This window comes from Labeo rohita, chromosome 16 (assembly GCF_022985175.1).
Source record: "Labeo rohita strain BAU-BD-2019 chromosome 16, IGBB_LRoh.1.0, whole genome shotgun sequence".
Taxonomy (NCBI): Eukaryota; Metazoa; Chordata; class Actinopteri; order Cypriniformes; family Cyprinidae; genus Labeo; species Labeo rohita.
Window position 1 is genome coordinate 7,427,028 of NC_066884.1, and position 12,909 is coordinate 7,439,936.

The 12,909-nt window shown below is 35.5% G+C and overlaps 1 protein-coding gene across 2 annotated transcripts in view; it reads right to left on the reverse strand.

Moving 5' to 3' along the window:
- The window catches only part of adam22 (ADAM metallopeptidase domain 22), an 81,504-nt gene that overhangs the window by 14,257 nt on the left and 54,338 nt on the right, over positions 1-12,909 (reverse strand). For both annotated transcript variants that reach the window (XM_051132249.1, XM_051132248.1), the window contains exons 15-29: positions 12,035-12,134; positions 11,364-11,435; positions 11,193-11,285; positions 11,025-11,105; positions 9,837-9,887; positions 9,264-9,327; positions 8,863-8,968; positions 8,506-8,625; positions 8,262-8,430; positions 5,347-5,458; positions 4,184-4,274; positions 3,883-3,936; positions 2,731-2,838; positions 353-453; positions 8-74 (exon numbers count right to left, since the gene is read on the reverse strand). In XM_051132249.1, coding sequence (XP_050988206.1) covers positions 8-74; positions 353-453; positions 2,731-2,838; positions 3,883-3,936; positions 4,184-4,274; positions 5,347-5,458; positions 8,262-8,430; positions 8,506-8,625; positions 8,863-8,968; positions 9,264-9,327; positions 9,837-9,887; positions 11,025-11,105; positions 11,193-11,285; positions 11,364-11,435; positions 12,035-12,134 — 1,389 coding nt within the window. The remainder of the gene's footprint in view (positions 1-7; positions 75-352; positions 454-2,730; positions 2,839-3,882; positions 3,937-4,183; positions 4,275-5,346; positions 5,459-8,261; positions 8,431-8,505; positions 8,626-8,862; positions 8,969-9,263; positions 9,328-9,836; positions 9,888-11,024; positions 11,106-11,192; positions 11,286-11,363; positions 11,436-12,034; positions 12,135-12,909) is intronic.

Genomic DNA, 12,909 nt, shown 5'->3' on the forward strand with positions numbered 1-12,909 from the left:
CGCTTACTCTGTAGAGTTGGAGCGAGGACGGAACTTCTTCCCCTTGAGCTTCTTACGGGTACCTGTGATGTTTCCTGCATCGATAGAAAAGGAGAACACATGGTATGAATGCTGAGACGAATCTGATCCAAGCTCTGTCATTTAAAACAGATAAACAGTTGAAGTCAAAAGTTTACATACACCTTCTGGCACAATCTGCAAAATGTTAATTATTTTACCATGCACAATGCATGGATCATACAAAATGTATGTTATTTTTTATTTAGTACTGACCTGAAAAAGATATTTCACATGTAAGACGTTTACACACAGTCCACAAGAGAAAAGCATCTGTGATTTATGGTTGCCTTACCTTGCCATGAGTTGCTCCTGGGCCGTCCATTTTCACAGACGTCAGAGATGTGCTTGGCATCTGGGATTCTTTCACTCCAGGAGTGAGACAGACCGTTAGATCTTCAGACAAAAGAACAGAGGAATTCTCATTGAAGTGCGTTATATGCATTTACAAAGATTAAAAGGGTTCTGTATGCGGAAAACACATGACAGAGACGTCACATGGGTTATTCCTACTAAGCAGTATACTTTAATGTTGATTCACTGTTAGAAATCATATTAGTTTGCTTTCTTCTGCACACAATTAAATGTGTTTTTCCCATGTCTCTGTGTGCTGCATACTATTATGGAAAACTATTAAGCAATATTGCAGGGGTTTAGTTTTTTAATTTCTCCTTCCTTTAATCAAAATGTCTAGCAATGTTTTCTATGAAATGCTGTAATTAACAATCATTTTATAGGTCTTCTACTTGTCTTCAATTTCACTTTTCATCCCTGTTAATCTTTTTAAAATTTTTTTAACAAAAGTTAGTTTCTTTAATGACATCATCATTATTCAAATAACATCATGTACTTCCTTAAAGTTTTATCTTTTTAAGCAGATACTGTAAAGCAGGAATAACCCGCATCACTGTGATGAGCAGAAGAAACACTGAAATGAGCGAGATGAGCATGAGATCATGAAGACAGGACACCATGAAGACACTGACTTACTTACTGTCCCAGTATTAATGATACAAGAGCCTGATAGGACTTTAACAATAACCAAGAGAAAGACAAACAGACAGTTTTGAGCACAAACATAGGACAAACCTGCAGTGGAGAAGTCAACAAAGAAGGAATAAAAACCTTTGAGTCTTGACTAAAAATGACTTCCTGCAGAAGGAACTGCACAGTTTATTTTAAAGATGTTTTAAAGGAATTATTATAGCTTAAGTCTAAAACATGAACTGTAGAAGTTCACTTCCAGAACAAAAATTTACAGATAATGTACACACCCCCTTGTCATCCAAAATGTTTATGTCTTTCTTTCTTTAGTCGTAAAGAAATAGTTTTTTGAAGAAAACATTTCAGGATTTCTCTCCATATAGTGGACTTCTATGGTTCCTGTGAGTTTAAACTTCCAAAATGCAGCTTCAAAGGGCTCTAAACGATCCCAGCTGAGGAAGAAGGGTCTTAACTAGCAAAACGTTCGGTTATTTTCTAAAAAAAAAACGACAATTTATATTCTTTTTAACCTCAAATGCTCGTATTGTCTAGCTCTGCATGAACTCTGTGTATTCAGGTTAAGGTTTATTATAAGACAGTTAGGGTATGTCAAAAAACTCCCATCTCATTTTCTCCTCTTTACTTCAAAATCGTCCGTACATCACCATACCCTAACTGTATTGAACCGGAATACACAGAGTACATGCAGAGCTAGACAAGACGAGCATTTGAAGTTAGAAAATAGAAGTTTTTAGAAAATAACCAATTGTTTCGCTAGATAAGCCCCTTCTTCCTCGGCTGGGATTATTTAGAGCCCTTTGAAGCTGCATTTAAACTGCATTTTGGAAGTTCAAACTCAAAGTTCACTATATGGAGAACATTCCTGAATTGTTTGCCTCAAAAAACAATTTCTTTACGACTGAAGAAAGAAAGACATGAACATCTTGGATGACAAGGGGGTGAGTACATTGTCTGGGAATTTTTGTTCTGGAAGTGAACTTCTCCTTTAAGTGGACTGTTCCAGCATCTCAGTTGCATCTCCTAAATAGCAATGTGACTAAACCCAGCTTTCTCCTGCGGAGAATACCCCAGTACTCTCACAAGTGTCTACTCTAGAGTTTCAGAAGAGATCGCAATGTCTCACACTGTGTTCAGATCTGCAAAGATACCTAAAGTCAGAGATCTCAGTATGAACTTAAAGGGATAGTTCAGCCAAAAATTTAAATCCTGTCATTAATTACTCATGTCAGTCCAAACCAAACCATCGCATAAAGACTATCTATGCAGCGTCAGAAAGCACTTGGATTGCATCTAAAATATCTTAATTTGTGTTCTGAGGATGAACAAAGGTCTTACAGGTTTGGAATGACATGAGGTAATTAATAACAGCATTTTCATTTTTGGATGAACTATCCCTTTAAGTCTTCAAAGTATTTTCACAGAAATATCTGAGACAAAGTTGATACTTAAATGAAAAATAAAGTTAAGTTTGAGCTCTCAAAGTTAACTTTCCTATTTGTTTTCAAAGTAAACTTTTACACTATTTGTTAGCAGAGCAGGCAAAGGGATGAAGATGAAGTTGAAGATGAAGCACACCTGAAGCCGAACAGAGAGATGTTTTGGCTGATGGAAGGGATAGAGGGAGTGAAAGAGCAGGTGTTGATCTGGAGGTGAGACAAGTAAGCAGACCTCTTCTTGGAACTGCTGCCGGAGTTTGAGCTCACGCCCTGCGGCATGTCACTGTACAGAGAATCAGCGTCTCCAGGCTTCTTCACGTAATCACCCGGAGGCATTTGACTGACAAAATGAAGAAGGTTTGATCTGAAAACCGAGCTGGGAAAAATCTTAAAGGGTTAGTTCACCCAAAAATGAAAATTCTGGCATTAATTACTCACCCTCATGTCGTTCCAAACCTGTAAGACCTTTGTTTATCTTCGGAACACAAATTAAGATATTTTTGTTGAAATCTGAGAGCTTTCTGACCCTGCATAGACAGCAATGCAACTACCACATTCAGGGCATCGTCAAAATGTGGTGTGACATTTGACATCAGTGGTTCAACTATAATTTTTTAAGCTATGGGAAAAGTAAAATAACTTATTTTCGTAGCTTCATAAAATTAAGCGTGAACTTAGTCCTTACTACCTTTCTGGGCCTTGAATGTGGTAGTTACATTGCTTTCTATGCAGGGTCAGAAAGCTCTCGGATTTCTTAAAAAAATATCTTAAATTGTGTTCTGAAGATGAACAAAGGACTTACGGGTTTGGAACAACATGCGGGTGAGTAATTAACAACTACATTTTTATTTTGAGGTGAACTAACCCTTTAAATCTGAACACTGTTTGTACAGTACACTACCATTCAAAAGTCTGGGGTCTGTAAGATTTTTTTTCAAAGAAATCAATACTTTTATTCATCAAATTGATCAAAAGAGACAATAAAGATTTCTATTTAAAAAAAAATCCTGTTCCTCTTAAGTTTCTTTTCACTAAAGAATGATTTCTGTAGGATCATGTGACACTAAAGACGAGTAATGGTTGCTGAAAATTAAGCTTTGCATCACAGGAATAAATTACTTTTTAAAATATATTAAAACAGAAACAAGTTCTTTTAAATTGCAATAAAATTTCACAGTATTACTGTATTTCGGGTAAAATAAATGCAGCCTTGGTCAGTCTAAGAGACTTCTTTAAAAAACTTTCAAAAATCTTACTTACCCAAAAAAATTGCATGACAAACAGAAGTATGAACAGTAATAATAACCTTAGCGATAATTCAAAACCACTTGCTCACACATCACATAAAAATGGAGTTATAAAATCAAGAAAAGGGTAGACAAACCGACAGAATCTTCTGTGTACGTCAGACTCAGCATACTGACGCTGTCTGTAGCTCCTTCACAGGGGGGACAAAAGACAAAGAAAAAAAAAACACAGTTAACACAAAACATCCAGAGAGAAGCATAATAAAAAGACAAATCTGTATATTATTTGGTTCTGTATGTGGCAGAAACTGTTGCTTCTAAGCTAAGTTAAGTGAAAGAAAGTTTGGAAAGAAATTAAGGTAAATGTTAGAATTATCCTTTTAACTAAAGTTTTAAAATGTTATCAGCTAGTGAGGGACCTGCAGTCATGTGACTCACTTGTATCCCCATGCAGAAATGCCTAGAATCAGTGCAAGGACCAGGATAGAGCCCGCAATGGCCCCGATGATGATGTTAGTAGTGATGATGCCTGTCAGAGGAACAGAACATTCAATGTGTAGCCACAGCAACTAAAAGTAAACACTGACCTGCAATCATCTGGACAAACCAAAACGAATTTCCTATAGATACAGAATCTAATTTTTTATGTTTGTTTTGTCCAGGTGACTGCATGCCAGAATCAATCTTTGACTGAATTAAAACAGATAGAGACAGAAACTAGAAAAAAGATTTTGATAAATTCTTTCTGTCCACGGAGGCTGCATGGTAAAGGCATCCATACAAATCAAATCCATATAACAGGGTATATGACAAGGTTTATAACAACACAGCACAGCAGATAAACACTGCTAGCTTTCATTAAGACAGAAACACGGAGGAACGATGGGGCGAGTAAACGACAAAACGACAGAGAAACGACACCAAACAACAACTCAAATCTAAACTCACTGTCACTCCAGCAAAAGACATGAGCCTGTCCACAAAGAACGAGTGCGTATAAACAAAAGCCATGAAACAGAAAAATAAAAAAAGAGAAATTAAAAGCGTGTGAAATGTGTGTGAGTGGTGAATGAACTGTTGAACATGAATATGGTAACAGAACAGAAGAATAACAGACTAATGAAAAAAATAATACTTAATAATCCTGAGATTTTAAACTCTCATATATTAATATATATTTGATCTTAATGTTTATGTATTTGCTCTGAAACAGCTTAAAACTTAAAAGTCAAGTAGATTCAAAATGTTAAATGTATTAAATAATCTAAAAATTCTAAGCTGTTCTTTTTTTCTAAATAAATTAAAATTATTAAATAAGTCCTTCAGTGTGTTAATAATGGTGGTGCCACTGTTTCATACTGTGCTTAATAGAACACTACTAGTGGTAAAATCAATTCATGTTTTCGTTTTATACAAATGACCTACAAAATATGCTCAGAGATGTCAGATTCTTTAAACAAGAGGCCTTTACACATAACAGGCATGCCTGCTTCTTCTGGACTTGTGTCGTAAGCTGGTTTTGTAATGCGTGTTGGTAAAGGATCTCCAAATAGTGGAAGTGGTCCTTGTGAAGACTAAGGGAAAGTGAAAGTTTGGCCTACCTGATGTTTTGGCTGTGGGTCGCACCAGCAGGTAACTCAAAGAAGATGTGGAGTTACAGTCCTCACCTGCCCAGCCCAGGTCACACACACACCTGAGCTCATTACTGCACACCTACAACACACACACACACACATAGATATACCATTTACAGAATAAAGTCAAAACACTGTAATAAAGAGCAGCATTTAACTAAATCTTTCTCTACAACAAAAAAAGATGAAGTGAATAGTTTATTTACATATCAGGGGTATTAAAGGGGTCATCAGAAGTTGATATAATTCTTTAGGGTCTTAATGAAAAATCTATAATATACTTTGGTTAAAAATTCTCAATGGCTGTGTAAAACAACACCCTTTTTACCTTGTCAAAATGAGCTCTGCAAAAATCATCCCATTCTGAGGGATTGTTCCTTTAAATGCAAATGAGCGCTGCTCGCCCCGCCCCTCTCTTCTCTCTGTGGAGTGACGAGCTGCTCCGAGAGATTGTTTACTTTAGCTGCATTTAGCGCGTTTAGCCACGAAACTTGTTAACTACCACGTTATTAGGAAAGGTGATTGCAGAGATTCATAAAAAATCCCTTATACTCACTTCTGATGTAGGTTAAGATGAATCATGAATGATTTGCGCGAATAAAATCCGGAGGCGCATTCCCTTCACAAACAAACATAATCCACTGCATTTTCAGCGGCTCAGATGTCGGGAGTAAATGACGACCACTATGTTCATTGTTACATCCAGCAACACAACACCTCAATCGTTCAATCGGAGATATTCTTGTCTAATTTACATCCCTGCTCCAGCATCGAAACAATGGAGGTTACTGGAACTGTTACAGCTGATCTGAGGTAAGACGCTCATGTCAATCAACTATCGTGGGAGCGGCCTCTGTCTGTGTGACGCCACACCAACAGGCATCTGAGAACGGCTCAATTTGAAAAAGGAAATATTATTTTTACAGATTAATTAAAAACCACTGCATGGATTTTTATCATTATAGGGTAGATTTGTACATACACTGCCAACACACATCAATGTTCAAACAACATGTAAAAGTGAACTTTGCTTCCGACGACCCTTTAAAGGATTTGTTCACATCCAGAATAAAAATTTCACTTACTCACCCCAATGTCATCTAAAATGTTAGTTTCTTTCTTTCTTCAGTCAAAAAGAAATTTAGGTTTTTGAGCAAAACATTCCAGGATTTTTCTCCATATAGTGAGCTTCAATGGTGCCCAACAGGTTGAAGGTCCAAATTGCAGTTTCAATGCAGCTTCAAAGGGCGTTACACGATACCAGACAAAGAATAAAGGACGTATCTAGCGAAACGATCAGTGATTTATATACATTTTAACCACAAATCCTTGTATTGCACTAGCTTGACTTTGTGCAAAACGTAGTCATGTTGAAAAGGTTACAAAGCTAGCGTGCAAAGAAAGTCAAATGCCCTTAACAAAAAGGTAAAACAATATTGAACGATTTTGAGGTTGAAAAAAAAAGAGAGTTTTTCGCCCTACCCTACCTTTTGGAAGAACAGATGAAGAACTAACCATGCATGACCTTCCCAATGTGATTACATAATGTGTGATGTCGAGCTAGTGCAAAACGAGCATTTGTGGTTAAAAAGTATACATTTTTATATATTTTTTAGAAAATGATCAATCGTTTCACTAGATGAGACCCTTATTGCTCAGCTGAGAGCCCTTTGAAGCTTCACTGAAACTGCGAATTGGACCTTCAACCCATTGAAGTCCACTATATGCAGAAAAATCCTGGAATGTTTTCCTCAAAAACCTTAATTTCTTTTTTCGACTGAAGAAAGAAAGACATGAACATCTTGGATGACACGGGGGTGAGTACATTTTTAAACACATATTTGATATTAACCAAACATAAATCTAGCATTATTTAAATGTTATTTTATTTATTACATTTCGAGAATTTATTATTGTCTTTTTATTATATATACAAATTATTTTAAATTAAAATGAGTGCTGTTAATCCATTAAAATGTTAGCTAATTAATAGCACATTTTTCTGTAATCGCCATTAACCACATCTAACAAAAACATTTGTAGACATTAATATGTTTTCCAAATGATGTAAGAACAATATAAGGTTGGTATATTTTAAATACTTGTTTGATCAAATTATACCCTGTACTTTTTACTAAGTACTATGAATGAAGGCCAGTATCAGCAATACCAATACTGATACATAAAGCATTTTTTAAAAATATAAATACAGCTACTCAACACTGTAGTGTTGAAACTATTACAGAACATTAAAAAATACCGTAACTTTTAATTTAAGTGAATTTAAAACAAACTTTACATAAACCCATTAGCCTATCCACCTTATTCTTCAACACAGAAGTAAGCCTATGGGTGAGACTTACAGTTTATTAGCCACTGTAGAGAAATTATGAGAATAACAACATGCAGCAAACAGCAAAACTGTTTGGACTACAAACCAGTGTGTTCATAAATAAGATAATGCATTAAAATAGTATGGTAAGACACACAAATCTGCAATATCAAACAGCAAAATGAATGTTTTGTACAGCTAAAAATAGCCGGACACGAATGAAACCGGAAGCCAGACCCATAAAATGTACAAATGGCTGCACCCGCACAAATAAGTCTATTGTGTATAAAGGAAAATAATAATATAGTGATGTTTCTTTCTGTATCAATATCAGGTTTCGCTGTTTGAATGAAAGCTGTCAGGTATTTTGTGCATTAATTTTTACAATAAATAAGATAATACTATGTCACATCTTACATTAGTATTAATTTCCTTCTAATTATTTACTCATGGCATTTGGCACTTATGCATATGCACATGTTTTTTTCAGCTGAAACTAGATCAGTGGGTGACACAACTGTCCCAGTTCACACCACACACAATCTCTCACCCCATGTCCGGAGCAGATCACCCTTTCGTTGGTGCCGGGGCACGTGCTGAAGTTGAATTCCTGCACTGGAAGGCATTTGTGGTTAAAGCAGATGCGATCCGTCCCACACGCCGTTCCATCCTCAACGTATCCCAAATCAGTGTCACCGTCAATCAGTACATGGCCTCCACTAAAACATCCAAAATCACTTTAGGAAACTCAATCACATAGAAAACTGAAGTAAGCATGTGTGTTTGCTGTGTACCTGCAGTCCAGTGAGGCGCTGTGCTGGGCCACAGAGAAAGATGTCAAACCCCCCTGTAACTCTCCTAGTCTGGGTGCAGGAGAAATGTTGGAGCACAGCAGGTATCCACAGTGGACATCCCTATAAACACATGCATGCACACTTTTTATACTAGCTACAGTACATAAAATTAAGATAATCCCATAATGAACTAGAAAAATTATTGATTTTAAGCATGAAGTCTCAAAAAGTCCACTGAAATTTGTAGGAATTTCTATTATATATAATACACATAAGCATGCACTTTTTGTGGTATAGAAAACCTGTTAATCTTATTTATTAACTTTTTCATCAGTGTGGTACGACCATCAAACTCACTGTTTTTTGCACTGAATCCAGGTGTCTCTGTCACGTCCACAGTTGCCCTTCTCTGTGCCTTCAATGTTGAGTTTCTCATAGCAAAACTTATCAGCCGATGTCGCTTCTTTAGAAACAGAAACGTCACAATAGTCATAATTACATTAGCACTGCTAACTGAAGTAACTATGTTCAGGTACTAAATTGAATAAAATAAATTTATGCCAAATAGAATAGAAAAATAAACACATTAAAATATTAAAAACAATCAATAAAAAACTAACAACTTTAATAAAAATGCAAACAAAAAGCACATAACAAAATTGCTAAAATTATTAAATTAAATTAAATATAAAATGTAAAATGAAAAAAAAAATAACATAATGGCTTATAAATAATACTAAAATAACGCTGTCACTCACTCTCTCCCCAGAGGTATTTGCACTGCCTGTCCTTGGTTTTGCACCTGCCATTGAAACATCTTCCCTAAAATGAGTTTAAGTTAAGAAAAATATGTTACAGTGACATATCAAAATAATATAAAACAATAAGTATTAAATCAGATTATTTCATATATATATATTTGATATATGTGACCCTGGAACACAAAACCAGCCATAAGGGTCAGTTTTTTGAAACTGACATTTATACATTATCTGAAAGCTGAATATATAAGTTGATGTATGGTTTGTTAGGATATCACAATATTTAGGTGAGATACAACTATTTGAAAATCTGGAATCTGAGGGTGCAAAAAAATTTAATATTGAGAAAACTGACTTTAAAGTTTTCTTAGCAATGCATATTACTAATCAAAAATTAAGTTTTGATATATTTACAAAATATCTTCAAGGAACATGATCTTTACTTACTATCCTAATGATTTTTGGAAATCAATATTTTTGACCCATATGTATTGTTGGCTATTGCTACAAATATACCTGTGCTACTTATGACTGGTTTTGTGGTCCAGGGTCACATATATAGAAACTCACTTGGTCTTTCTCACATGTGTACCCATCCATCTTGTGCAGGTTTGGAGGACACTGTGGAGAATATAGAATTTAACACTTAAAAGCGTGTTTAGAATGGCACACCATCTACTCTTTTTAGACAAACTTTGTATGCAACATATATACCATGTTTTGTAGGATATGTGAATTTTATGTATGCATAGAACACTAGCATGACCTACTAGATTTACAGAAATGTGCAATATAAAGTTAGAGCACACTGAATGAAATACTGTATCTGAAAATGCAATGTGTTTGACTTGAATCAGAAGCTATATCTTAATTGCCAAGTGACTGCCAGACTATTAAATAGCTGGTATGGCAGATTTAATGTGCAAAAAACATTTTTTCTATGATAACTGGATGCCTTTTCATTAAATTTAATACATCATGGGGCATATTGATCAAAACATTTCACATTCAAAATACTGTGTTTTTTAATAATATGCAGTACATTCAGCATTGCATTCCAAGCACAGGCAATTGCTATTAAAGGAATAGTTCACCCAAAAATGAAAATAGTTCAGCCTTAGACTATCCAAAATATCCAAGTTTGCTTCTTCATCAGAACAGATTTGGAGAAATTTATCTGCTGCATCATTTGCTCACCAATGGATCCTCTGCAGTAAATGGGTGCCGTCAGAGTCAGTTCAAACAGCTGATAAAAATATAATCCTAAACCACAAGTAGTCAACACAACACTAATGTCTTGTGTATTGAAAAGCTGCACTTGTCACTTGTAAATAGTGCTTGATCTGTGTATATCTCTCTTCTGCTTCTGAGGAGGCAACTTTTTTTTTTTTTACTGAAGAAAGCACTATTATGCCCAGAGGACACAGCAATGATCTGAGGTTTAAAACATCTTAAGGATGGATTTGTTTCTTAAATACACAGCTTTTTACTTCACAAGATGTTAAATTATGGATTGGGGTCATGTGAATTACTGTGATGTTTTTATCAGCTGTTTGATCTCTGATTCTGACAGCACCCATTCCCTGCTAAGGATCCACTGATGAGCAAGTGATGTAACACTAAATTTCTCCAAATATGTTCTGATTAAAAAACTAACTGATCTATATTTTGGATGATGGCCTGAGGGTCAGTAAATTTTCCGCAAATGTTCTTTTCTGGTAAACGACTTCTTTGATATACACATAACAGTGCCCTCACCTGGCTGGAGTTTCCAGTGCACATTTCAGGTATGTCACAATCATTGACAGCCTCACGACAAAGTACGCCCATAAACTCCATCTACAGAGACAGCACAATGATCATTAAAAGTCAAACACACACACAAACAGAAGGCTACAGAGTTTTCTTGTACAACTCAGCGCCTACCTGGCAGTTCTTACAACAGAGACCATCACTGCATTTGGCTCCCTGAGTCAACATACATTTCTTGCAGCAGTTCTCTCCTTCTTTAGCACACTCCTGCAGAAAGACAGAAAAAAACATTACATAAGCAGTGTCAGATTAATGTGATCATGATGTTGATGTAAGATCACTCACGGCTGGGCTGCCACAGTCACACTCTTCTCCTGCCTCCACAAAACCATTTCCACACTGTGGAGGATCCAAGAGCTGAACAGAACAGAATAGTTATGTTATTTTGCACATTTTTATTTGTTCATTTATTGCATTATTATTATTACACAGAGATATGTTTTTATATGCAATTCAAAAGAGACAATAAGTGTGACTGAAAGGCTGCATTTATCTGATCAAAAACACAGGAAGGATAGTAATATTCCGGAATACTATTACAATTTAAAGTAACTGTTTTGTCTTTAAATATATGTTAAAAGTGTAATTTATTCCTGTGATGCAAAGCTGAATTTTCAGCATCATGTCACATGATCCTTCAGAAATCATTCTAATGTGCTGATTTGTGCACAAGAAACATCTTATTATAAAAAATGTTGAAAACAGTTGTGCTGCTTAATATATAGATATATTTACATTTATGACATTAACTTCTGATCAATTCAATGCATTCTTGCTGAATTAAAAATATGAATTTCCTTAAAATCTTTCTGACACTAAACTAGCATATATATAGAACATTTTTGTGAAATTCCGTTTTTTCTGGAGTTCTGTAGGGGCAGATTTTTTGTGGGTTTAGTGACGTATTAAGGAAACTGACTGCTATGAACACACAGACAGAACTGAAGTGGGTTTACCTTTGAAGGTTTGTTGAAGAGACACGCACCACCTCCACTGTTCAGGAAATCATGAAACTCTTCCACGTTACAGTCAGAAAATCTCTTGGGTAAGTAGAAGCTGTTAGAGAGAACCACAAAGCACTAGAGTCATACTGCCTAACTTTACTTCCACCCTCTTTGATTCACACAACCACTGTAAAAAGAGTGTTTGTAATGCTAATCAAAGTCTCATTGAGCTTAAACCAATAAGCAACAATCCTTACCACAGTCACCATGTTTACATGCATATAGTTTTCTGATTGAGGTATTCTAGCATTTATTTTAAAAACAATTCTTAAATGCTAATCATACTACAAATAAACTAAGATGTGCAAATTCGTTCCCCACAATGCCTATGTGGAAATACTGTAAAGCGCATAACTGTTATTCTTTGTCCATATGCATATGTAAATGAGCAAGTGGATATTCCATTCGCAAATAAAAAACATTTATCATTATTACTGGGAAATGGCAGCTGCCAAAAAGTTCATGTAAACATGGTCACTGCTGTGAAAAAAAAAACAAATCTAATGGGGGCAAATTATTACTAAAAAATACAGAAAACAAGATTAATGTGAACTTGTCATGCTAAATGTAAACATCAATCTGGTTAGATGGGGAAATGGTTACGTGGCTACTGACCAGCAGAGGGCAGGACTCAAAGAACAATAAAACACACCATACAAACAAACACAAGAGCCACAGCAACCAAATTTCTTAAAAATAGGTTGTAAGAATAAGTCAATTCCCCCAGATCTTGACCTTTTCAATATAGTGGACGTGTTGTGTATTGCATTATAGATAAATAACAATCGCTGATTGCATTCACATCTACATTAGGGCAGTGAACGTAA